Source organism: Triplophysa dalaica, chromosome 9 (genome assembly GCF_015846415.1).
Source record: "Triplophysa dalaica isolate WHDGS20190420 chromosome 9, ASM1584641v1, whole genome shotgun sequence".
Lineage (NCBI taxonomy): Eukaryota > Metazoa > Chordata > Actinopteri > Cypriniformes > Nemacheilidae > Triplophysa > Triplophysa dalaica.
The window spans coordinates 5,253,018-5,278,399 of NC_079550.1; the positions used below are offsets into that span (position 1 = coordinate 5,253,018).

Below are 25,382 nucleotides of genomic sequence, written 5' to 3' on the forward strand. Positions count from 1 at the left end.
GGAACCAGACGGGGTGGAACCATCTCTCGTGGAATGGTCAGACAACCGAGACGGGGTGCGAACGGTCCCCGAGCCTGTGGCTGATGGATTAACGCTCACAATAATCCCCAAATCACCATCGCCGCTCGCTGCACCGGACGGCAGGGCTGTAGCCACTTCTATCACGGAACGGGAAGCAGACAACGTGGTGGCTGGGTCCCGAAATTACACAGCCACCCGTGACTGCAGTGTCTGGATCGCCATCCGCCCGCAGTGCGGGAAGGATGTATCCCAAAGGCTGCCTCAGCGTGCTGAAGACCCAAGCACTTGAGGCAGACATCGTGTCTGTCCCCCTCCTCGATGAGTGTGTTGCACCCACAAGAAAAGTGGGACACGTCGCACTGGAGAAATTAGCTCTTTTAGAGAAACTCGAACACCTCTGGAACTGCCGAAACGCCCAGGGGAAGTCGCTGAAGGAAGGCACAGTCCGCTGCACCACGTCGTTCAGAATCCAGCAGAGTAGATCATAGATCGAAGGTTCTGGAGAACAAAAGGTGAATTAATGCAAAACGCCGTCTCCATTTTACATCCGGATATCCTGGGGTGGAAACCGGCATGCAAATTTCATTCGCTAATTTCATTGGCCTTTTCAAAACTAGTCAGAAGATGATAGGTTCTCAAGTCAAGCCCCATCTGTTAGTTGGACACTACGTCGAGAGACCGAAAAAAAAGTGAGCTGTACATGCAGTCCTGTAGGAATTACAGTGCATTCTTCATGACATTCCTGTCTGTTGGGCCACAAATTCTCATCCACATCACAACGAATATCTTCTCTTGCAGTGGAAGAATCTTTTAAAGTGTCTTATCCAGCATCTGCACCCTATTGTGGGCCGCAAACCATTGCCTGATGATGTTGGAGCAATGGAAACTGACATTGTCCCAAACAATCATGTACTTTGGCAGGTCATCTCCAATCTGACCCCACACTAGTTCAAGGATGAGATCCCTGTAGAGAGTGTCTAAAAGGTAAAAAGACGCTCTGTATTGTATGGCCCAATCATGGGAATATGCGTTAGCACACCATTCTCAGAGATAGCAGCACCCATGGTTATGTTCCCGCCCCGTTGGCCTGGCACATCAACTGTAATTCTGTGGCAGATGATTTTTCGACCACGCCTTCTGCGTTTCGTTAGGTTGAAGCCAGCATCATCCATGTAGATGAAGCTGTGCAGTGGTTCACTTGCTTCCATTTCCATTGTACGCTGTATCCAGAAGACACAAAATGAGTTTTATGAAATACATGCATTTTTCATTTTGGCCAAGATACAGTTACATCAAATGTATACCGCACATATTGCATCTTCTTTTCTAAAGCCACAGTGTGAAGGTCACACTGACTGTACTGTATATCACTATATGATGTTGTACTGTTTACTGGGAGGTACAGTTGCTGCATGCTCATACATATTTTACCTGTCCATACTGGTTGCACAGCTCCTTTACTCGTTCACCATTTCTTTCAAATGGAACAGTGTACAGCTGCTTCATATTCATTTGGTGTCTATTCAGCACCCTGTCAATGGTTGAGATGCTGACTGTTTGGATGTTTTCAAAGATGTTGTTGTCCTCTTCTGCCTCTTCCTCTGATTTGACTCCCAACTCCTCCGCCATGCAGCCTCACTCCTCTTCTTCTCTCTGGCTCTTGACCAACTCCTTGTCCTTCCATTGTCAGACATTTTAACATTGTGTTGCGCTCCAGCTATATAGATACTTGCTATTCGATTTTTCATGAGATGCACCTTCATTAGAGAAATTGAAGATTCACCTGGGAAAAATTTACCAATTCAGGACATATTTAGGAAAAAAGTCTAATGGAAACGTATAGAAATATGCTTATGGTATTTATGTCAACTTGTTCAACCATTTTACATGTTAAGACTTATACTATGAACTCATGCCTAAATGTTGTGGGGGGTGAGACTTTTCAACACAGACTCATTGTAATACATTATGATCAACATGACATAAGCAATTGATAATGTAAGATAATTGTACATAATTTGTTTGCATGGATGAACCATTTGCAACTGCTTTTTTGATGTACACAAGTGACACCGAGATGTGAGGATTGAACAGCTAGTTTTGAGAATTTCAATTCTGATCTGAGAAACGTACCAAAGCGACTGAGTTGCTTTTAACTGTAATAGTAAGACGCAAATAATTATGCAAATAATGTGACTTCCATTTTTTTTGCGTCACGAGTCCAGATACATGTCTAACCAACGGCAGTGCTGAGATCTCATCGTGAACTGCAGATGCTCAGCAGAACCTCAACATGTGTGGTACTCAGGCAGCTATCCAGTGCTCTACTGTCCAGTCCTCGTGGCGATCCATACTTTAAAGTTATAGTCTGACTGTGTGTTAACTCAGACATGTTGTGGAGCGGGGTTTTAATGGCACTGGCATATCTGACGGTGCAAACAGAGCGTTGTTGTGCGCTGGGATACAACGCGTCCGTGCTGCTGGAGGAGATGCTCGGGAACCGCACGCGTCTTTACGCTCTGGATGAGAGCGCGCTGGCGGACTGGCGCTCGCTGCTCTGGAAGAAGCGGCACGGAGAAGAGTCCCAGCACTCCACCGTCAAAGCTCTGCTCATCTTCTCTTACTCTGTCATCATAGTCATCTCACTGTTTGGAAACATCCTCGTGTGCCATGTGGTCATTAAAAACAAGCGCATGCATTCTGCCACGAGTCTCTTCATAGTCAATCTGGCTATTGCGGACATACTTATTACGCTTTTAAATACTCCTTTCACTCTGGTATGTCTCCACTTTATTCATGCTATATTATAATTCTGTGCATTAGTATTGGAAGTTATTTATTTTATTAGATTATTGGATTTTATTATTATTTTGTACTGTTTATTTTTCCTCAATTTTTTTATTTATTTGAGTGTTAGTATCAGTTGGATTATTGTTATATTAGTAGTAGTGATATTATAAGTAGTAGTTGTAGAAGTAGCATCTATTATGAAGTATTGAGTAGAATATAAATTAACCAGGTTTAGTAAACATATTTTCTGGTCAATTGTTTAACAACAAATATGATCAATGGTCCCTTTAGTGAGAGGATGGCAATTTATTATTATAATAGTGGTTAATGATAATAATGATTAAAACATGTGATCACACGTGAAAAGTAATGATTATTTATCTACTGAAAAAGGTCCAAACACACTATATATAAAGGAACTGTGTAATGATTTTAATGGTGACTTTAATGGTAAAAACTTAGTTTATTTACTACTGTCGTTATTATGTAAACCATTCAAATTTGTATTGTTTTTATACAGAGCAAACACCTTTTATACGTTTATTTATGTTACAATCAGCTTTAATCCAAAGCATTTTCTGTTGTGCGTGTATAGGTGAGGTTTGTAAACAGCACCTGGGTTTTTGGAAGGGGCATGTGTCACATCAGTCGGTTCGTGCAGTACTGTTCCCTTCACGTCTCCACACTCACTCTCACTGCCATCGCTCTGGACAGACGGCAGGTAAACACACACAAACACATTACCTTCACCCTGCAACTTTCTTTTCTTCTTCAGCAGCACTTAACAGCCTCTTCAACTCTTGTGTTTCAGACTACATTAATAAGTATATTGTGTATATTTTCTGTACCATACAACAGTGATAGTGTCTGATGGTAATACCATGGCATTGTAATTTCCAAATATGAAAAAATAAGACACCAGATAAGTTTTGTCTTTAATCGCTATTTCATTTCTGCATGAATTATGTGTATCCCATTCCACTGTTGGTTGAATTTCAACAGAAACAAACCTCTGGAAGCCCCTCAGGTCTACCATCTGCTCTGTCAAATAATATAAATTAATATGAACATAAAATAAATAGTTCTATTAGTAGACACTGGTCAATCACAAACCGGAAGTCAACTGGGTGTCAGGCGTGCGCGTCCAATGAAACGATGTATAGAAAACAGTTGTAAAATCCCCCGTAAAGTGAAGAATTTTGGGCTAAATCAGACTAAATTGAGCGTGAAGAAATGATGAAAGAATTATCGCACTTTTAGATGAACTGTCCCTTCAAGGCTGATAGGATCGTGACTATATTGACAATAAAAGCACGTCCTCCACACACATTAGTGCTGTGGGTGTGTGGAAAGAGAGAGGGTTGCACAGCTAATGTTTGGTTCATGTTCACACAGGTAATCCTGCATCCCCTTAAGCCTCGGATGTGTATGGGACAGGGTGCCGTTTGCATTGTGTTTCTCTGGCTCATGGCCAGCTGTTTTTCACTGCCTCATGCCATTTACCAGAAACTGTTTACTTTTGTGTACAGGTAAGCACTTCACTTTTTTGTTGAGGCGAGTAAGACATTTGAATCACTTGTTGTAGTTTCACAATAAATATCAGAAATGTAACTTTACAGAACAACATGACATTTGTACAATGCTATAGCTTACTTTAAGCCCTAGTTTATTTACTAGTTTGGCCCTTCCCTATAGTTCATCTTATAATATTCATTTATTTTCATTTAGCGTGTTGACAAAATGTTCATTTGCTCTCCTATTTGTAAGTCGCTTTGGATAAAAGCATCTGCCAAATTAATAAATGTAAATGTAAATTTCCTACTTTTCCTTTGCACATTATACATTATTTAAACCCTTAATAGAGAGGTTTACTTCCCCTAAAAATGTAAACACAGAGCCTGTCAGACACTGTAAATAACACATTCGCAAACAATAGAGGGCCTGTCGATTATTTCTGATAACAAGCTAAAGAAACCGAGAAGAACCGTTACTTGGCTAAAATTGTCTATCCAATATTTTGAATATAGACTGTGATACCAAGCTTGACCGCTAGATGTTAATAAAGCAATAAGCCCCAAGAATCAGTGAGTTACATTGCATTTTATAACAACTAAGGGCGTTGTGCTGTTATAAAATGCAATGTAACTCACTGCTTTGCAGGGCTTATTTCTTTTTTAAAATAGTTACTCCATATGCTTAGTAAGGTTTCATAAATGAAAGTAATTACATTTTATTTAGGCTATGTGGTGCGCGGTCAGCCGTATATATCGGGGTATTTTATAACGGCTTAGAACTCCGCTCAACCAATCAGAATCAAGGACCAGAACTGACTGTTTTATAATTTACCATATGCTTTCATTAAAGGGGTCATATGACACGGCTAAAATTAATATATGGTTTGTTTTAGATGTATTGCAATGTGTATACACGATTTAAGGTTCAAAAACACTTTTTTTCCTACATACCTTTCATGTTTGTATCTTCTCTTTGATCCACCTCTCTGAAACGCATAGATTTTTTACAAAAGCTCCTCGCTCTGAAAAGTGAGGTATGCTATGATTGGCCAGTTAACCAGTGCGTTGTGACTGGTCGAATACTGCAAGCGTGTGACGGAAATGTAACGCCTCTTACCATATTTGGAACATCAGGTTCCGAAGCAATTGTACTGACAGGTACACCAACTTTACCTGCGAATACATTTGGGCGATCTTAGTCAAATCATATCATGAACTGACGTAGATTTTTGGGAGGGTGGTTACGCAAGCCATTTCAGGCAGGTTTGGATGAGGATTCGCTTTTAGATTGAATGCATCTTTTGCTTTATAATGTTTTAACTGTAGTTACAATTAGCTATTCATGAGACATTAAAATGCATTACAAGGCATAATTAACACATTCAAACTACTTTTATAATTGATTATACATATGGGCTTTGCTTTAAATAAAGTATTACCAATTTTTGTCTTGAAAGGTGAGCTATACTTTATTTGTTTTATTTGCAAAATTCAGCTACTGGGCAAGTAGGCCCTACTTAAAAATGTGTGTTTAAAATCTGCCTACTTTCCCCTGATTCACAATTGTAAGCTTATAATAGTGATTTACAAATTGAGCTGTATGATTTTGTGTAAATTGTGAGTTTAACATCGCATGACTTCAACTAACAAGAAAATAAGCACCCAAAGTGACATGCAATTTTACATTTCGAACAGAGATGGCGACAGAGACAAAAAAGTTACAATTGAGTTATAATTGTTTTAACTGAGTTTTTATACTTTATTAAAAAAATAAAGGAAGATTTCACCCCAAAAACAAAATTTCCCAATGTTTTACTAAGGCATCCATTGTGTACATGGCTTTCTTCTTCAAGAATAATGCCGTCTACATATCCAGGATCTTCCAAGCTTTAGAATGGGAGTGAAATGTGGAAGAGATTTAAAGCTACAAAAAAGTGCATCCATCAACCAACTGCTCGACGCGGCTCCATGGGTTTAATAAATGCTTTCTGATGTGAATCAATGCTTTTGTTTAAGAGAACAACTTTATTAACGATAATGTCTAACTTCCATCATCCCTTGGCCGTACGTGAACAAGAGTATCGTTGTTTTGGTCATACTGTAAGCTCTGGTGATGGGACACCAAAATGTTTATTATAACTCCGACTCCATGGTTCTGAAAGAAGAAAGTCAAATACAAATATCTATCAAACTTGAGAGTAACTTGAGGGTGAGTAAAACATGTGGAATTTTTTTGGGAGGGGGACGAAATATCCCTTTAAGCTGCTGAATTACCTCTATATTTCAACTACAACTTTGTTTGGTGCGGCTTGTAGCCCAGAATCTTCAAATTTGATTCCACCTCTCCCTACTTACCCTATCTTTTATTTTCTTCACTCTTCTTTTATCACTCTATCTTTTGAATTACAGCAAAGACATTGTGCGCTCTCTGTGCGTGCCTGATTTCCCCGACCCGTCCGAGTTATACTGGCAGTATCTGGATTTGGGAACGTTTATTCTCCTTTACGTCGTTCCCCTGCTCGTCATCACAGCCGCATACTCCGCCGTCGCTCGTCGTCTCTGGCGCCGCAACACCATCGGTGACGTCACCAGCGAACAGTACGTCCTTCAGCGCAGGAAGAGGAAGAGGACTATTAAGATGCTGATGTTAGTCGTGGCGGTATTCGCCGTTTGCTGGTTTCCTTTGAATTGCTACGTGGTTCTGCTGTCCAGTCAAGTTATTCAGTCCAACAACGCCATCTACTTCAGCTTCCACTGGTTAGCCATGAGCTCAACCTGCTACAATCCTTTCATTTACTGCTGGCTGAACCAGAGCTTCAGAGCCGAACTCACTTACCTGTTGGGCATGTGCAGAAACGGGCAGAGGCGGGGCCAAGGAAGACGGACGCACTGTAGACGTCAGGGGGAGGGGCCTGAAGCAGCAGTCCCACCCAGCGCCGGGTTTCACAGGGCGGCATGGCCCGAGAGCCACGCTTCCTCCCAACAGTCCGATCCCAGAGAGATTTGCGCTGTTCGCTCGACCTCTCTCGGCCAGTCGGGGAAGACTGACATTCTCTCGGTGGAGCCGATTGTTGCTGTGAGCTGAGCTCTTGAAGGTCCCTCGAGGACGTGACACTGAATGTGATCTAAACTAAACAGCTAGAGCTTCTCAAGCAAATGTCAAGTGTTAAAATAACTATTCTCGCAATCAAAAATATGCTAATGAGTAACATTGTGTTAAAAACCGTTTGTCAGGACAACCAGCGCTCAGGGCATAATTCACATAATTTGGGTAGCCTACTTGATGTATTTTAAGGATTTTCAAGTAGACCTATTATTTACATAATGACAACAATACACATAAATAACAACAAAAAGCACAACCCAAACCCTAAATTGTAAACACAAGAATCATGGAGAAAAATGTTCCGATTAATCATCATTTTCAAAGTGATTAGTTATCAAAATAATCAGTTAAATTCTTGTCTTTCTGGCATAATGGAAACGCACAGTAGTGTTACAGTTTTATCTGATTGCAATGCAGCTTCTGCTTTCAATGGTGTCTAACAGCATCGTGCATCTTTGCATTCAACCCCCACCACACAGGCAGGCTTAGGACACGCTGACCTTGAAAAGCCATTCAAATTTGCTTTAAACCATAAGACAGGAACACAGCATGAGCTCTAAATCAGATCCCTAGGTCGTGAATCAGTAAAGACAGCGATGATTAGTACCATTGGCTATATGACCATGTTGTAAAACATAACCACTTCTTTTATCAACGCCACTGGACTGATATCTCTCTGGCTTTGTCTTTAAAGGTGCTTAAAGTATATCCTACAAAATAAATGTTTTTATATTAAATATTCATCCAACATTTTAGTAGGTTGCTAAACTAGATTGTGTTACAAAACAGAGACATTTTAAGAAATTGATATGAATCTTTTTTTAAGAAAGACATGCACAGACATATTTTGTACAAGTAAATGTGGTATGTATACATCTTGAGTATACATGATCCTTAGATCTGTGACTTTTCAATTCTATTTAACTTAGTTTACTAAAAATGTATATGTGTCTTGTAATGAATAATTTAACAGTTTTTAACCAGAAGAGTGGGATACATTTGAATGTTTATACTCTTACTGGTATTTAAAAAAGTTTTGGTTAGACTGTTGTTTTTAAGAGATTACTCTTGAGAGTAGAGCATTAAGCTTAAGCTCAGAACACAATCATAAAAAATCTTTTTGAATGATGCCCTCATATGATATACAGACGTGCTCAAATTTGTTGGACCCTTACAGCTGATTGAAATAATGCTTCATTCCTCCTGAAGAGTGATGAAATTAAAAGCTATTGTATCATGTATCCTTGAATGCCTTTGATATAGAATGAAGCAAAAGAAGCTCTGGAAAGAGATTAATGAGATATTCTAAAATTGCCTAGACACATTTGTTTGTACCTCTTAGAAAAGATAATACATAATTGGATTATAATGATATTCAAACTAATCAGTTTCTTTAGTAAGTATCACACATGAGTGTTTGGTATCATTATGTGCACCACACTGAACATGGACCAGAGAAAGCAAAGGATAGAGTTGTCTGAGGAACTCAGAAAGAAAATAATAGACAAGCGGGGTAAAGGTTAAGGCTACAAGACCATCTCCAAGCAGCTCGGTGTTCCTGTGACAATAGTTGCATATATTATAAGACCCGGGAGGACTCTACTTTTGGAAGAAGAACATAAAAAAACAGACTGGAATTTGATAAGATTCATATTGACAAGCTACAATCCTTCTGGGAGAATGTCCTTTAGACAGAAAAGTCAAAACTGGAGCTTTATGGCAAGTCACATCAGCTCTATGTTCACGGATGAAAAATCAAGCTTTCAAAGAAGTGAACCCCATACCTACCATGAAACATGGAGGAGGCTCGGTTATGATTTGGGGCTGCTTTGCTGCATCTGGCACAGGGTGCCTTGAATCTGTGCAGGGCACAATGGAACATGGAACATTTATGGAAAGAGATGAAACTTGCAGTTGTCTGGAGAAGGCACCTATCAAACCAGAGACAACTGGAGCAGGTTGCTCAGGAAGAAAGGGCCAAACTACCTAATAACAGGTGCAGAAGTCTCTTTGAGAGCTTGCAGTGATTGACTCTAAAGATTGCGCAACAAAATACTAGGTTATGGGTCCTCTCATTTTTATCCATGACATTTTCATTTGTTTTATTATTTACAATATTATGTTGAATAAAAAATCAAAAGCAGAGTCTGATTTCTATTTAATAAGGAATAAACGATGGTAAATGCTGAAAAGTTATTTCAGAGAAAATTATGCATTCTGCATTTGTTGTGGAGGTGTACCAACAAATTTGAGCATGTCTGTATATGATATATAATATTATATATTGGATTTATGATACAAAACGATACATGATTGGACACAATACTAGATGTGATGTGAAACGGTACCGTACGGTATATACTGGAACTTTATTCTTTTTTTTTCTCGTAATCAAAAGTTTTATGTAACCAACACCATAAGAATTCAAACTATATTGCACCCCATACATTTTCCCATCAGGTCAAGATAGTTACTTAAGCTAATATAAAGTAAAATAAAAGATTTTTTCACAAGTGTTTTCTCACGCTTCATGACGTTTACTAGTTTGGTGCTTGATTTTTTTGACGTGACAGGACTCAGAAATGTGAGCATTGTTGATCCCTGTTTTTGAGTTGCTTTATAGGATTTTAGAAGGTGCGTTCAGAAGGATCAGAAAGATGATAAATTCCCTGATCAGCACCTTGACTACTGAACTAGAGCTGATTGTGAATGATGCTTTTATGTCCCTGTTCTCTGACTCACTCTGTACTGCTTCATCATTTAAATCTAAAACATCGGGAGACCTGTGAAGAAATTAAATGTCAAAGTGTAGTTTATAAAGCTCCTTTGGCATTTCATGTCTGTAAAAATGTTTTTTCTCCAGAATAGAAAGGTACATTAATGTTCATTCGTATAAGTGCTGTGAACATTGAACTTTGAATCTGCTGTTGGTTTTATTATAGAAAACGGTCTACGGATTGTTCTATTGTATTATTTGTTTATTGTATTATAGTAAATAAAAGGTTGATGAGGAATTCTGGTTCCCAGAACGCTTTGCATGAGGCTGTTATTTTATATAGTTTTTTCTGTAAAGATAAAGACTTGTTCATGTTTAATGTTCATTTATACATGAACAAACTGTTGCCAGGAAATTACATGAATGTAAATCTACAGTAAATTATCCTGTAATTTCTACAGATGTTTTTACAGTACACATAGTATGTGTTTATTTTCATTGTGAACAGATTTGCCTATAAATTCGAAAATGTTTAATTCCTTTTTATTTCCCTTAAACATATTAAAATATATAAAGTATACTTTCCTAATGCATCACTCTTCAAAATGTTTGATGCTGTCTTTAAATAGTGTTTTTGTTTTGTGGATTAAGTAAAGCTCACAAAGCATGTGTCATTCAAGTTTCTTGCCATATTAAAGTGTGTGACAATATGAATGTATGGTTAAGATCTCTCATCATAATAGATAAAAACAGAAGTATAAAAATCAATCCACTTTAATGCTACAGCACAGAGACGATACAAATACAAAGCAGAACATAACTGATATATCAACAAAAAAACACACATTTTCCTTATACACAAAAAATTATAAACATGCACCACGTAACAACACCCGTGTAATTTCATAAATAATTTCCCCATTGAAATCATTTTTAAATGAACGCTTGATGCTCGCAATGTGATTATCTGCTGCTTGATTTCGTTTCCAGAGCTTAACCTTTTGCATTTATCCACATTGATCAAAGTAGATAGTTAAGTTAACTGTCTGTGTCGTATCACTTCTCTTTTTATCACAGTAAATATGTAAACAGGAGTTGGGCAGCAGTCTTAAAGCTGTTTCACATTTCTAATCCTACACTTATTTCGTACATCTTTTCCTGTAGGTCATAAAAATATTATAAACAATTATTTTACAGCTCCAAAAGAAATGTGGATAGGGCTCAACAAACAGACGAAAATGGATGCCTATGAAGTATTAAAATTTTATATGTATTAGTGATTTATGTCCATTCTTGGCAGTGGTTTAAAGTATTCTGTCAGCACAGATCAGCAATAACTCTCCTTGCTGAATTGCAATAACCGACAAACAATGCTTCTAACATTTGAATCGTACCAGAACAGGTCTAAAATGTTATTTCTACGATAAAAAGTGTTCAAGTCATAGTTTCCCATTCATTTTCTGTGTGCGAGCATCAGACTGTAGGAGAATTAAAGTAAATAAGACAATTTAGAGCTTCCACCACATAAATACACACCAAAATAAACTAATGGGATACTTCACCCAAAAATGACAATTCTGTCATCATTTACTTTATAATTTGCTAAAGAAAATGTTCAGTTCTGGTAGCTTGGTTACAAACAAATACGCACACACAAAAAAACACAGAAAATGTGAATAGTTCCAGATGAGGATTTTGTTCAAAGAAATGCAGTTGTGCTTTTAAAAGAGGGAAGCACAAGAGAGACTTCTATCCAATGTCATTTCCCAAGTGTATTTCTCCAGCTTTTACAGATGTTGGAAGCCTCTATAGGATACTGGCAGCATGTACCCTATAGAAACCGCCATTCAGACAGTCCTCTTATGCACAACCTTCTCATCTTCACACTTATTGAAGCGGTCATCCTGCAGGAGTGGAGAAACCTCTGTGAAATCAAAAGGAAGAGAGAAACACTATGTATTAATATACAGTACACATATAATTCTTGCACATTCTACTATACTTTCCTTGCATTTTGTAATATATTTTTTCGTAAGGATATGCGTTTTAATGAGTGTGTGTGGAATTAATGATGGAATCAAATCATAAAAGCCATCTCTCTTCTGCTTTCTCCTTATATGACTTTCTATTACAGCCATGTACAATCGCAGCATAACATTTCATATAGACATGATGTCATTACCAGGCAAACAAAAGGCATCTAAACAGACAGCAGGTGTATGTATGTGTGGGGGAGGCAACAGGCATTAAAAGGAAAATGCTTGACTTCTTCAGGTTTCACTTTAAAAGGATTTTAAATGGGCAGGTCTCAAAGCAGGCGAGGGATTTGCAGGAGACTATTTGTACTTGCTATGAATTTAAAATGTGGTATAATTCCCTTATGCCATGGCGTTTTCAAGCAGTCAGATCTTTTGATCTTTACAGAATGAAGAGTGTGTTAAAGAAATAGTTCATGCGAAACAGAAAGCTCCCTCATCATTTACTCACTCTCATGCCGTGTGACATGTATATGACTTCCTTTTTAATTCAAATGTGTCATGACTTTTTCTAGTTCTTTTTTAGGTTGAGGCTTGGAAGCGCACATACATTTGACTTCAAATCTCTTTGGTTCTTCATGTCTTGTGAGGAAATATTGCATCACACAACAATTAGACATGCAAAAACCAATGAGATTAAAGAGTAAGTAACATAAAATCATGAAAATTACATTTCATAATGTGTGTTATGTTGCGTGTTCGAATGAAAGCAATCTGCCAAGTTGTAACTCTAAAGGTGAATGAATAACAAAGTTATTGGCTTGTAAAAAAGTGAGTCGACTCTGAATCACACAAACGAGACGTGAGCTAGTCCGAGTCTCTAATGGCCACGTATCAACGACACTACACATAGTCCCCGCCCACCCTTTACTGGGACTGCCGCCAAAACTTCACTCTCTCCTCCCCAAAACACAGTCGCTCGTTCGTGATGCGTGTGCCGTCTAAAACCTGTGTTCTACAATGTGAAACTAAGTGCGTCTTACTAAACTACCAAAGAACTTCTGAGGAAACAATGGTCACAATTCATTTTCAAATGACACCAAAGTAGTATAACCCCAGGGTTTTATTGTTAGCGCGTCATTTCACCAAAGATTGATTCAATAATCTTGCTAGCGGAAAGGAGGGGATTAGACGGATAAAACGATGAAAAAATCATTTGAGAGTCAGTCAAGAAGTAAGGTAAGAATAATTACCTGTTATTATTATGACATAATAGTGTTTTAACACCTTCTATGTACATACACTTGTTGTTAGACACTTCATAAACCAAAGTAGGACCTTAAAAGTCATATGTTACTTACTCTTTAATAATGGTTGTCTTGCAAACGGTTTTGCTTCAGATGATTTCTGAATCCTCTGGAGACGCATGGATTACTTTTATGATGGATGGATGCACTGTTTGGAGTTCAACATGTTTCCAGTGTACAAAAAGCTACTGCACTGGCCAGGGCTGTTTAATGATTGATCGCATCCAGAATAAAATCCTGTTTAAATAATATATGTCTGTGTACTGTGCATATTCATTTTGTATGTATAAACGTACATGTATATATTAATGAAATATCTGCATGTATATATTAATGTTTATATAAAATTTAAATCATATGTATAAAAAATAATTTATTTTTATATTTTCTTAAATATATACACGTATCAAAGTTATTTAAGTTGACTAAATTCAACATTTTGAAAACGTTTTCGTTCATTGAAATCAAATTAAATATTGAATTAAAAATTATTGGAAAAACTTAAACTACATGAAAAACTGAAATGTTGCTTCAAAAATAAAGTGAAATAAGTTTGAAGCACAAAAACTAAAATAATCAAAAAGTTAATTAATTAATCTTATAGGGATGGGCATTTAAAGTGAAAATAATATCCGGAGATCGATGAGAACTATTTGAAAAATTATTCGAAATTCGCAACCCTCACCCACATGGAAGCTCTTACAGTATTACTCACACATATACGGAGAGAGAGAGAGAGAGAACATTTACGCTTTAAATCTGTGACGACACACTGCTTTATGTATTATGGAATAGGCAATCTTACATCAAGCCATACATTAAGATAACGCGCTAAGACATATTAACAATCGTACAAAATATGAGCATGCACATTTATACCAGCTAAAAAACAGCAGTGTGATCGATCAAGGAAAATATATTAAAGCAATAAAGATTTTAGACCAGACTTAAAACACGTTAAAACATATTAACCGAATGACGGCATTTATTAACAGTCCGGTATAATTTCATGAATTAATAGCTCAAAATGCTTCTATTTCTATTGTCATGAAAAGGTTTCTGCAGTCTGGCAGTGATTGTGCTTCTAGACTAACAGTAAACTCGGACTGTACAAACTCCATAAGATTTTTAAAGCCCTCTCCTTCGACAAAGCCGATCGGAAGCATATCCTTAGCGATCATTTTAGTAATTAAAGACGTTATTTGCTCCGCCCGTCTGGCTTCCAAATAGGTTGGTCTGACCATAAAACTAGAAACTGATTGCTGACCTGTGGATTTACCTGCTGGGTGCTTCACCCTAAAATGATTGTGCATCACATTTGTTGATCCATGATAGGTCAGCTTTGCATTGCAGAGTTTGCACTGCACTTTATTCTCATTCATTTTACTCCAAACCTCACACCCACAGGGTTGAATAGGTCCTATAATAGATAGGCATTGCTTTTAATCAGATGCCGTACGGGTTGTCAGCTTAGATCTGCTTTGACTATCAGGACGTTCACAGCCTCGAGCACAGCCTGAGGTTTATTCATCAGGGCAGTTGTGAATGCGTTTTACGTATACGTAGGTTCATGCGAATTGGTGATCATGCAGGTGTGTTGACTAGCCCTGTTTGGCATATCATTTTTGCTTTTTTGAGGCATTTGAAAGCATCCAACTTTAGTGTCAAGTAGTGATATTTTATAAACTTCAATAAATGCAGGTTTATAGCATACTGTGACTGTCTGTCAGTCCATAGCTGAATTTTTTTATTTTTAATAGCGAATTATACACGTCAGTAATAAGAAACACACAAACCTTTCATCTCAGTGCCAGTGCTGTTGGTGTTGTTCAAATCATTGGGTGATCTGCCATCCACCATGTCTGTTTTTACCTGCGCAAGATTCCGTAAAATCAACTTGGTTTCAATCTGCTCATCGCCAGTCTTCTTTAACAGCTCTATAACCTACAAAATGTAACACATTACAACATAATGTCATAAAAATCAAATACATGTACAACATATTTAAATAAAATGTATTATATTGTAAAAACAGTAACACTTTAAAAGAAGGTTTTATTTGTTAACATTAGTAAATGAATCAAAAAAACAGGACTAATTGTTACCAATTACAACCATATTGTAAATTTGTACTTAAATGTAGATTATATCTGGATTTCCTCAAATGTCCCCAACATAGAACACAAAATCCATTCAACACACCTTCAAGCACTTGTAACTCTTCAGTTCGCTGAGGTTCTCCTCCAGAAACAGCAGATAAAGTGCCAGATCATCCCAGGCCATTCGTTCATAGTGGATCACTCCTATTGTAGGCAACATCTCGAAGGGCTTTAAAGATCCCCTCGTCATTCTGAAGGGAACCCCCACGGCATACAGACACAATGGCATCAGCAGCAAATACGTGCACAGGTTGATGTAGCTCAGGAGCTTGAAGATGCCCACAGCAACCAGTTTACACTGCATGAGAGGAGGTACTGAGGAGTCATTGACCAACACACCCGAACGGATATTACACTGAAACTCGTCTGTAACGGAGAGACTGATGTAATAGCACAGGTAGATGCAGGCTAACAGGAGGGCCAAGAAGGTGACGGCACGGCAGATGATGTAACGGACCAGTAAACCAATGGAGTAGCGCTTGGTTTTCAAGTATTGTTCCACCAGAGGATATTTGAAGCTTTCTGTAAGGTCCAGCAAAGAGCTAAAAACAAAATATAATCCACAAAACAGGTTTGTAACAGACATGCAAGCAATAGAAATAATTTTTTGTTTATATGTCATGTTTATTTCATCAGATTTATTTGACTACAAGGGTTGACATGATGACCCAAAACACTGAAGCCATCATTTTGAAGAAATGCAAGAAATTTTAGTTTACTAAAAATGAAAACTTTGAAAACCTTTCTGTTCATTGGAATCAAATAAAATATTTACGTCCAAATTATTGGAAAACCTAAACTAAATGTTTGCTCAGAAATAAACTGAAAAAGGCTTAAAGCACATTAAAATGAATCAATTTTATATAGCAACATATATTTTTTTTTAAGTAAAAAGACATAACCATAATTGCTTAAACTTTAAAGCCCCAGTGAAATCAAAATGAAAGTTTTTTTCCTTTTATTAAAAATAACTTTGCCTTAAGGACATCAATAAACTGAAATGCTATTAAGCGCTGACAAAATTCACATTTAGAAGATGCAAGCATTCAAAACTGACAGGCTGGCACATGTGCTCAAGCAAATTACGCTACACTTCAGCCTGTCTTCATTTTGTTGGCAATGGGTTGCGCTTTTTTTGCAGGGCTGTTCCATGACTACAGCATTTATCCATATTTGTTAAATGTTAGTTAACACAAAACATTTGTTCATTATTTGTTTATGTTAATTCCTTGTGCATTTTACAGGAACAGACACAACTTTTAATTTTTTAATGTATAATAACACGTTGAATTGAACGTTATTTCAGTCATGAAAACTCTTGGAGTGTTTAGCAAGGAAGTGTGCATGACATATAATGTATTTGGTCTTGGTGCAATAGATCTGGTTACGCTGCTGCTGCGGCGGAGGAAGTAAGGAGACTTGCTACTGCCAATATATCCACAACATGCCACTGTGTGCATACAAGGAATGCTGCTGCTGCACATATAACACACGAATAAACCACAGCTTACGTGGTCCTTGTAACAGATCTATACAGGAAGAGCTTGGGAAGGAGGAGGGTTCTGAAACGCGCTGCACTGCTGCAACAATCACTAGCCGAGATTTAAACGCAGAGCAGCAAGCTCATTGGCTGCTGATACGGAGGGAACCAATCACTTCAACATGTAGTAGTTATTATGTCGGATAGGTTTAGACTTTAAGACTGTGCCATCTAGCAGGAGACACATAAATGATCAATTCAAGCCGTGGACAGGAACACGCCCAACAGATCTATCGGCAAGACATGTGTACTGCTGCTGCCCCGGAGGACTATCTGAACCGCATTTATTACTATATATATGTTTGCCTGGGCTTTCATGCAGACCGGCTAAATGTTAATGACCTGTGGGTAATGTGTGCCTGGGCTTTTATGCTGACCGGCTTAATGATTATGGCCTATGACTATGTGTGCCTTGGTTTACCTCGCCGACTGGCTTAACACTAGTTGCTTACAACTATGTGAGCCTTGGCAACCAAGCCAAGTGGCTTCACACTGATGACCATTAAATCAATAAAAAACACTGAAGATACCATAGAATTACTCTCGGAGTATGGCGACCCTCGACGTAGTGGAGCGACTCTGTACAACGCTAGTTGAGCGGCCAATTATGACCTGATTCAGGTAAAAGTAAGGATGGAAGGATTCTTTACAAAGATGCATTTATTGACAGTCTTGGATGTTATCTGCACCCCTTATCCTTGGCAATGATATCTGTAGTGTGATAGGTATAATTACGACCATGTATACTGAGACCGTTGAAATATCATTGACAATCAATCTGTGTCATTACGGAATAGGCATGATGTAGTTTGGAAATAACAAGTTAAAATGTACACACGTGTGACACTGCACGAGCTCATGCTATCTAGCGTATAAAGATCAGAGGACATCAATACGTGTCTAGTTAACAACATATGCAGAGATTTAGTTACGGGGATTCATGAAGGCATAATACGGACATAGACAAGATGCAGAGATGACATTCATCAATTTGTCTTCCTCTGCAACACTTAATCAGTCTGTGTGGACGACAACTTGGTTCCTAGGACTCCTGTCCACCAGTAAAATACAACGACAGAGAGTTTATTCATTTAGCCTTTACCATATAGTAACTTTAACATGTTTGAGCGATCGCTCTAGGCTGCACGTTGCTCATGCTGTACCAACGCACATGTGTAAATGTTGCTGCTGATAGCTTGATGTTAGCTTGAGCATGCAATGCAAGACTGCGAACATGAAAACGTATTGACTGTTCAATGGTTAATCATATTTAAATAAATTAGGCAGATCACACATTATGCACAGCGAGTAGTAAGGAGTATAGATCATTCACTTATTTTAGGTCCGGTAGCTTCTGAAACGCGCTGTAATGCTTCACTGTGTAGTAGTTATTATGTCGGATAGGTTTAGACTTTAAGACTGCGCCATCTAGAGTTTCATGGCAGAACAATTTGTAACTTATAAATGGTTTAATGGCTGTCAAATGATGAATCGTGATTAATCGAATCCAGACTAGAAGTTTGTGTTTACATAATATATGTCTGTGTACTGTGCATATTTATTTTGTATTTATAAACACGAACATTTATTCATGTTTTTTTAAATAAACATGTATATGTATCATTTCAATTAGTGGTAAATACAAATGAACACATAAATATTTCCTAAATATATATACATGCATAATGCAAAATTACTATACACGGTACACAAACGTATATTATGTAAACAAACTTTTATTCTGGATGCGATTAATCATTTGACAGTCCGAAAATGTAAAGTTCATGGGTTGATCATGCTAAGTAAGGAAGTAATGATGCTATGGCAAGCTAGCCAAAATGTGCCACCTACCTATTCAGATATAAAAGCAAGTATTTTGTTTGCCTTGTTCTTAAAGAAATGACATATATTAAAAGAATGACTCTAAAGCAAACATTAGACCTTTTGAGATGAAATTAGAAATGCATATTAATTGATATTCACGACTAAAGGCCACGGCATTTATAAAATGAATCAGGCGTTAGAGCATCACGACTGGTAGCAGATAATACTAAATAAAGATGACCTTCTAGACATTATTGGTACTGCAGTGGATATTACGATCTTAGCGGCAGTTCTTTCTCTCTTTATGTCATGAAGGCGTTTGGTAGACATTTTTATGGTCTGTTGAAGGTTTTGGGATTAGGTAAATTGTTTTATTCAAATGAGCAGTCCTGTATGCCAACCGTTCAGCTTTGGCCTTTACTAGTCTTTTCCTCAATCTAACTCCATCAGAGATGTGTAAGGAGTCGGATCAGATGTGATTTTAACACATGTCACTTGACTCCGTCTTCAAAACAGAAAACAAAGAAGCCCTGAGAATGGGTCGTGTGTCATTGGAGAGTAAAATGGCGCACACTGCCAAAAAAATTCCACAAGACAGCAACACTAAGGGGCACATAAAACAAGACATTCAAGCCATCACCAACTTAAGGACAAGGCTACATGTGACAGTGATGCCTCCCTTCCAGAATGACCTCTATAGTGTAAAAACAGGAAGACCAACACTCCTGAACAATTATTCATTGCAATAAAGGCAAAGGTCTACCACAATTTCAACAGATACATATCTCACATGTTGTTATGTATGTGCACACAAGAAACCTCAAACAAGAAGGACTGACACGGAGTCTGCTGGGTGCATTTGTTTTACCTTTTTGACTCTACGCGAGCTGACTCTGAGTCCTGTACTCCAGTGGTGTGAGGACGCTTGGCCAGTTTGATAGCTCGGTTATAAGAACGGTCCAGTTCTTCCATTATAAAGGTTAAATCAGAGGAAAGGACAGGGGCTCCCGTTAACCTCCAAAACAAAGCTGGCATGTACACAGACACTGCCACCAGCAACAGGACGTAAGGAAAAAACTGCAGGGAGAAGAGAAGGCTTGTTACATTTTCTTGTATTTGGATAAGTACTTGTTGAGATTCCAATGATAAGATTGAAGGTCCTTTTACATCCGAAATGTTTGTATTGTTTTTTTCGTATTCGTTATCCTAAAAACTCGTCACGCACAGAAACCTTGCACACTGATACTGAAGCGTATTAATTTGTTCCAAAAAAATTAGCAAAACAATACAGCCTGACCTGCGTTCAGACAGACGGAGACTGCAATCAGCCAAGGGACCCATCGGACTACTGGATTTTTTATGTTAAGTTCATTGCACATAAGAGTCAGACATTTTTTTGCATGTTAAACTTTTATCGTGCAAAAATTTTGGATGCATATTTCTGACTCCATGTGCAATGACCTTTACTTCTGACAAATACACATATATACAGAGGACTAAGTGCTTTTAAGAAAATGTCATTATTGAAGGTAATAGCAGACGTCTTCACTTCTTAAATCTTATTAACTTCTTGACTCCAAGTTGTGCCCCAGACTTGGTAACCAATGTCACATACTATACAATACTGTGTTTATAAAGTGTAAATAAAGTGTTTGTATGAAGTCTGTTTCATGAAGCAAGTTGAACAAACTGTGTTTATAGCAAACAGTCGATTGCAGTTTTAGCTAAATACAGATCTTAAAGGGATATTTTCCCCAAGAATGAAAATTCTCTCATGAAGTACCCATCCTCAAGTTGTTACTAATGTGTATACATTTCTTTGTTCTATTTAACAATTTTTGATTTCTGAGGCACCAGTGACTGCCAAAGTAAAAAAATGAAAAATAAGATGGTAGTCAAAAGTGCCCCATAACTGTTTGATTTCCAAAATTTCTATTTCATCAGTACAATAAGATGATATAACAATTTTTCCTGCAATGGTTGTCAATGATGCCCCAGAAATCTCAGTTTCTAACATTTTTTAAAAATATCTTCCTTTGTGTTTAACAGAACAAAGAAATGTATAATGTACACGTTTGTAACAACTTGAGGTCGAGTCATTTTTGGGTGAACTGTTAACATTTATGCATTTTTTGTACTATCCCTTTAAAGCATGATAAAATAAGGAGGGAATTTGTCTTTTCGCCCTCGGCTGCAGAACAGCCTGTTAACCTTTCAGTGCAAGATACCACATTTAAAATAAACAACACACATTTTCACTGAGAATAAAAAGTTTTTTTTTGTTGAAAAAGCACAGAAGACATCAGTGATTTATAGTTTTAAGCTTGGCTTAAAACACCCGTTGCAACGTTCTGCCCCAAGTTGAGCATTTTTCAACCCTGGGCACCTGATCGAACGCCGGCGTTGAGCATATGAAAAACGCTGAGCGCGTAAAAAAGCCAGCTGCTCGCGTCTTCAAAAAACGCAGCGTTTCCATTGGAAACAATTGAAAAAACATGCCGTACGCCGCAGAAATGCCTCCGTGGACACAGCCCCTTAAATCTTAAGGTGCTTAAAAGGTTCTTCACAGCGAAGTGTCATAAAATAACCATTTTTGATTCCCCAAAGAACAATTCAGTCAAAGCACCATCTCTTTCTTACCTTTTTATAATCTGAAAAACCTTTTTTTGTTACACAGAACCTTTTGTGAAACTTTAACTGAACTTCCGTTACACATTCACAAACAACGGAGTGCCTGTAGATTATTTCTGATACAATCACAAGAAACCGAGAAGAAATGTTACTTGTCTTAACTCGTCTCTTCAATGTTTTGAATTTAGACTCCGATACCAACAACAACTGCTAGATGTCAATGTACCATCCGCTTTCTTTAAATGCGACCGAACTACAGATCCCATTCAACAAATGGTTTATTTAATAAAGTGATTATGCAACAAATTTAACAAATAGTTTATTTAATCCAATTATTATACGGTAAAATAATATTTAAATAAATTAAATATAAAAAGTTATATTATTAGACACCAGCCAAACACAAACGGGAAGTTAGCTGAGGTCAGGCGTGCGCGCATCTGATGAAGTGGTCTACAGATCCTGACTCTTGTCTTGGTGTCAGGATCTCAACTCATGCTCTGGGTCTTATGTTCTTGTGGGGAGGGACGTCAGTTCATGTGCTTTCTGTGGCCCATGTGCTCCTCTGTCTCGTGTCTTGACCCCTCGCCTATTGTTTCCTGATTTATCGTACCGTTCTTAGTTCATGCTCTGCTTTTCACTTCTTTCTCTTATTTAGTTACTAGTGTGGATGTGCATTACTTAGAAAATGCTAGTGTGTACAAAGAGCATTTTAAACTAAAACTCTATTTAACTCTTATTAGCATATTCAACACAGTTCATCACTCTACAGCTTTTATAATGTTTTTGATGATTTTAAATGATTTGTTTACCTTATGTAGCCATAATGGCAGGCCTCCGGTGTCCTGTGTCTGAACAGCTGCCCAACAATACGCATCCACATAAGCAGCCTGACGCCAAGAGAACTTTGTGGGAGAAAAACAACTAATCTGTGTACCTGAAGAAAAAGACATCAGAGTGTGTACATGACTGTGAGGAAAAGCAGTTCAATGTAAAAATGATGCCACTGTTATTTCATTTGTTCTTTGTTTTTTTATTTACTGCCGTTATCGTATGCTTTCCACAATGATAACCCATCATTCATTCATGTCACTGTGTCCTCTGTCTTAATGCTGAAAACAGGAACAGTCCGTGAATGGAAAGTAGAGTTTCGTCTTTTAATAACAAATTTCAGGTCAGGTCAGAACTACTTCTCAAAACTATTTTACATTTGTGGAAGATTATAGTGACCAGGTCAGTTCATATGTCAATGACTGGTCATTTTAAGTATGGCTTTGCCATGTCATATTTCTTATTTATTTTGTTAAAAAAGGATCTATGTTCAATATGAACAAATTTTTCATTGTCTTATTTGAATGCTGTGTTTTTCATGATCATTTATTACACTTAATAATAATAATAATTAATTACATTATAATAATGACAATTTTTATTATAGGTAACAACAAGAAATCTACGGACCATGGTTAAGTAAAGAATATGAAGAGGCCACATGAAAATCATTCCAGATGTAGAATGATGGTCAAGAATTAGGTTCTTCTAAAAGTCTACATTTCTTCTAAAGAAATGTAGACATTAAAAGAGCTCAATCAGTAAATAGCTCATGTGAATAATGCTTCATTCCTCCTGAAGAGTGATAAATGAAAAGCTATTGTATACTTTCGTGCTCATGTATACTTGCATGCCTTTGATATGTCATAGAACAAAGCAAAGAAGCTGTAGAAAGAGATGAATTATTGCTTATTCTTAGGGATGAACCGATATGTAAATTTTGGGTCGATAAACGTTAATTCTTTAAAATTGGAAGCCGTGTATAGTATCTACACATTAATATAAAATTCCCTAAGACTGAAACAAAAGGCAAAACGTGGACAACTGCTTTTATTTAAAAACAAGGTAACCATTAGTTCTCTTTTTCCCCCAGAAAATCATGTACTTTACAATTTTCTGGTATATTTCTATTATTACATAAACAAATTATAGATGTTCTTCCAGAGCAACCCAGAGAAATGTTCTCAATAGACACACGTCTTACAGGTCTCAAGAAAGACAGCAGTCTGATTCAAATAATATGCTTTTGTTCCAATAATTTACACATTCATAAATATCTACATACTTTCCATACATCAATACAGTTTTGCTAATAGCAGTAAGTGAATGATCATGACGAAAGATAGTACTGTATTGTATTTTAACCGTGAGAAGTGTGCAGCTGAAGAAGAATTAACAAGAGGAAATTATTTATGATTTATTGGCTATAATACATAGGCCTAAATTTTATTATCGGCCGATACCGATAACATTAAAATTACCATTTATCGCCCGATACCGATATGGCCGATAATTTATCATGCATCCCTACTTATTCTACAAAGATATTGTAAAATTGCCAAGACACATTTGTTTATACCCCTTAGAAAAGATAATACACAATTGGATTATAATGATATTTCAAACAAATTACTTTCTTTAGTAAGTATCCTTGAGAGCTACAGAAAACCTTTGCTTGCAGTGATTGACTCTAAAGGATGTGCAACAAAATATCTTTATCGATGACATTTTCATTAGTTTAATTATTTACAATATTATGTTGAATAAAAAAATCAAAAGCAAAGTCTGATTTCTATTTAATATGTAATTAACAATGGCGGATACCAATAACCTTTGTCAGTTTCTAGATATTTCAGAGAAAATTGTGCATTCTTAGTTATTTTGTGGAGGGGTTTCAACAAATTTGAGCACGTCTGTATATATAATAGGAACAGGGATATATAACAACTCATCGGGTGACCTATTCCTTTAAATCATCTGAGACACACCACACCTCTGCCTACAGCAAAGTGACAAAAGCAGAAAAGCAAAATGCCAAAAAAGCCTGACAAAGTTCATCTTGAGTCCCAGCTGTCAATCACTTTATCAAAGTCATTTATTACTATGAAATATATGGCCATATGTTTTTACTGCTCTCAACTCTTATGTGCGTAAATCAACAGGTAGAAAACCGACTTGTGACATAGATGAAAATTAAATAACAGTTATATAATAGTAAATAGGGCCATATGCTTGAGACTAATCCAATGTTTTGTATATCAAGGACTGTATTGGAGTAGATTACACTACTTAATTAACTGATAAACCGCAGTATATACTGTAGTATACTTTAATATATAGGCTACCATGACACGGTTCAAAAATAGGAATATGACTAGTTTAGTTTACGACAGTTGTATTCATATGGTAAGGTTTGAAACGTACCGATGAAAAGACCAACATACTAAAGTTACTGTACATCGTGTTCGTATAAGAACATATCGTAGTAAACAGAAGACGAGCGTGTGTGCACATATCATTAACGTTAAGCGTTAGTAAACAACATACCGACAGACACTTCCTGAGCAAAGGCCAGAGAGATGAGCAGCAGAGGAAGACCCACCGCGACACAGGTGACCATCTTATCCAGAGCCAAATCTAATCTGATGCCTTTATATCTGTTATCTGATGAATGCTCCTTCAACACGAAGTCCGAGAACACGTACTCAGTGGCGGCGTGCGCTATGGCCATGATGACTGATCACAAACCTAGTTTCGATTCCTTGAGAAAGTAACCAAGACTGCGATATTTCAAAAAGTAACGTTACTCATCCTCATGTAAACTTTGACGTGTTAAAATAAAGACTTTGCAAGTATAAGTAGTTAAGCAAACTTTTGGAAGATTTTGCTAAACTTTATCCCAATCCCATAGTGATCTGCGCGAGCAGCCGCACGCTCCTTCCGGTTTGATGCAAACAAACTGAGCGA

The 25,382-nt window shown here is 37.3% G+C and overlaps 2 protein-coding genes across 2 annotated transcripts; one reads left to right on the forward strand and one right to left on the reverse strand.

Moving 5' to 3' along the window:
- Nucleotides 1–2,092: 2,092 nt before the first annotated feature.
- LOC130428910 (G-protein coupled receptor 83-like) lies at nt 2,093–8,012 on the forward strand. The gene is made up of 4 exons (XM_056757204.1): nt 2,093–2,798; nt 3,407–3,532; nt 4,207–4,340; nt 6,735–8,012. The coding sequence occupies exons 1-4, from the start codon at nt 2,412–2,414 to the stop codon at nt 7,408–7,410; spliced, it is 1,323 nt and encodes a 440-aa protein (XP_056613182.1). The 5' UTR covers nt 2,093–2,411; the 3' UTR covers nt 7,411–8,012.
- A 2,891-nt stretch (nt 8,013–10,903) lies between these two features.
- Nucleotides 10,904–25,353, reverse strand: panx1a (pannexin 1a). Its single transcript, XM_056757534.1, has 6 exons — nt 24,963–25,353; nt 22,397–22,521; nt 19,822–20,030; nt 15,633–16,131; nt 15,227–15,374; nt 10,904–12,071 (listed from the first exon to the last, which is right to left on the reverse strand). Exons 1-6 carry the CDS (start codon nt 25,144–25,146, stop codon nt 11,995–11,997), a joined length of 1,242 nt encoding a protein of 413 aa, XP_056613512.1. The 5' UTR covers nt 25,147–25,353; the 3' UTR covers nt 10,904–11,994.
- Between the last annotated feature and the right edge of the window lie 29 nt (nt 25,354–25,382).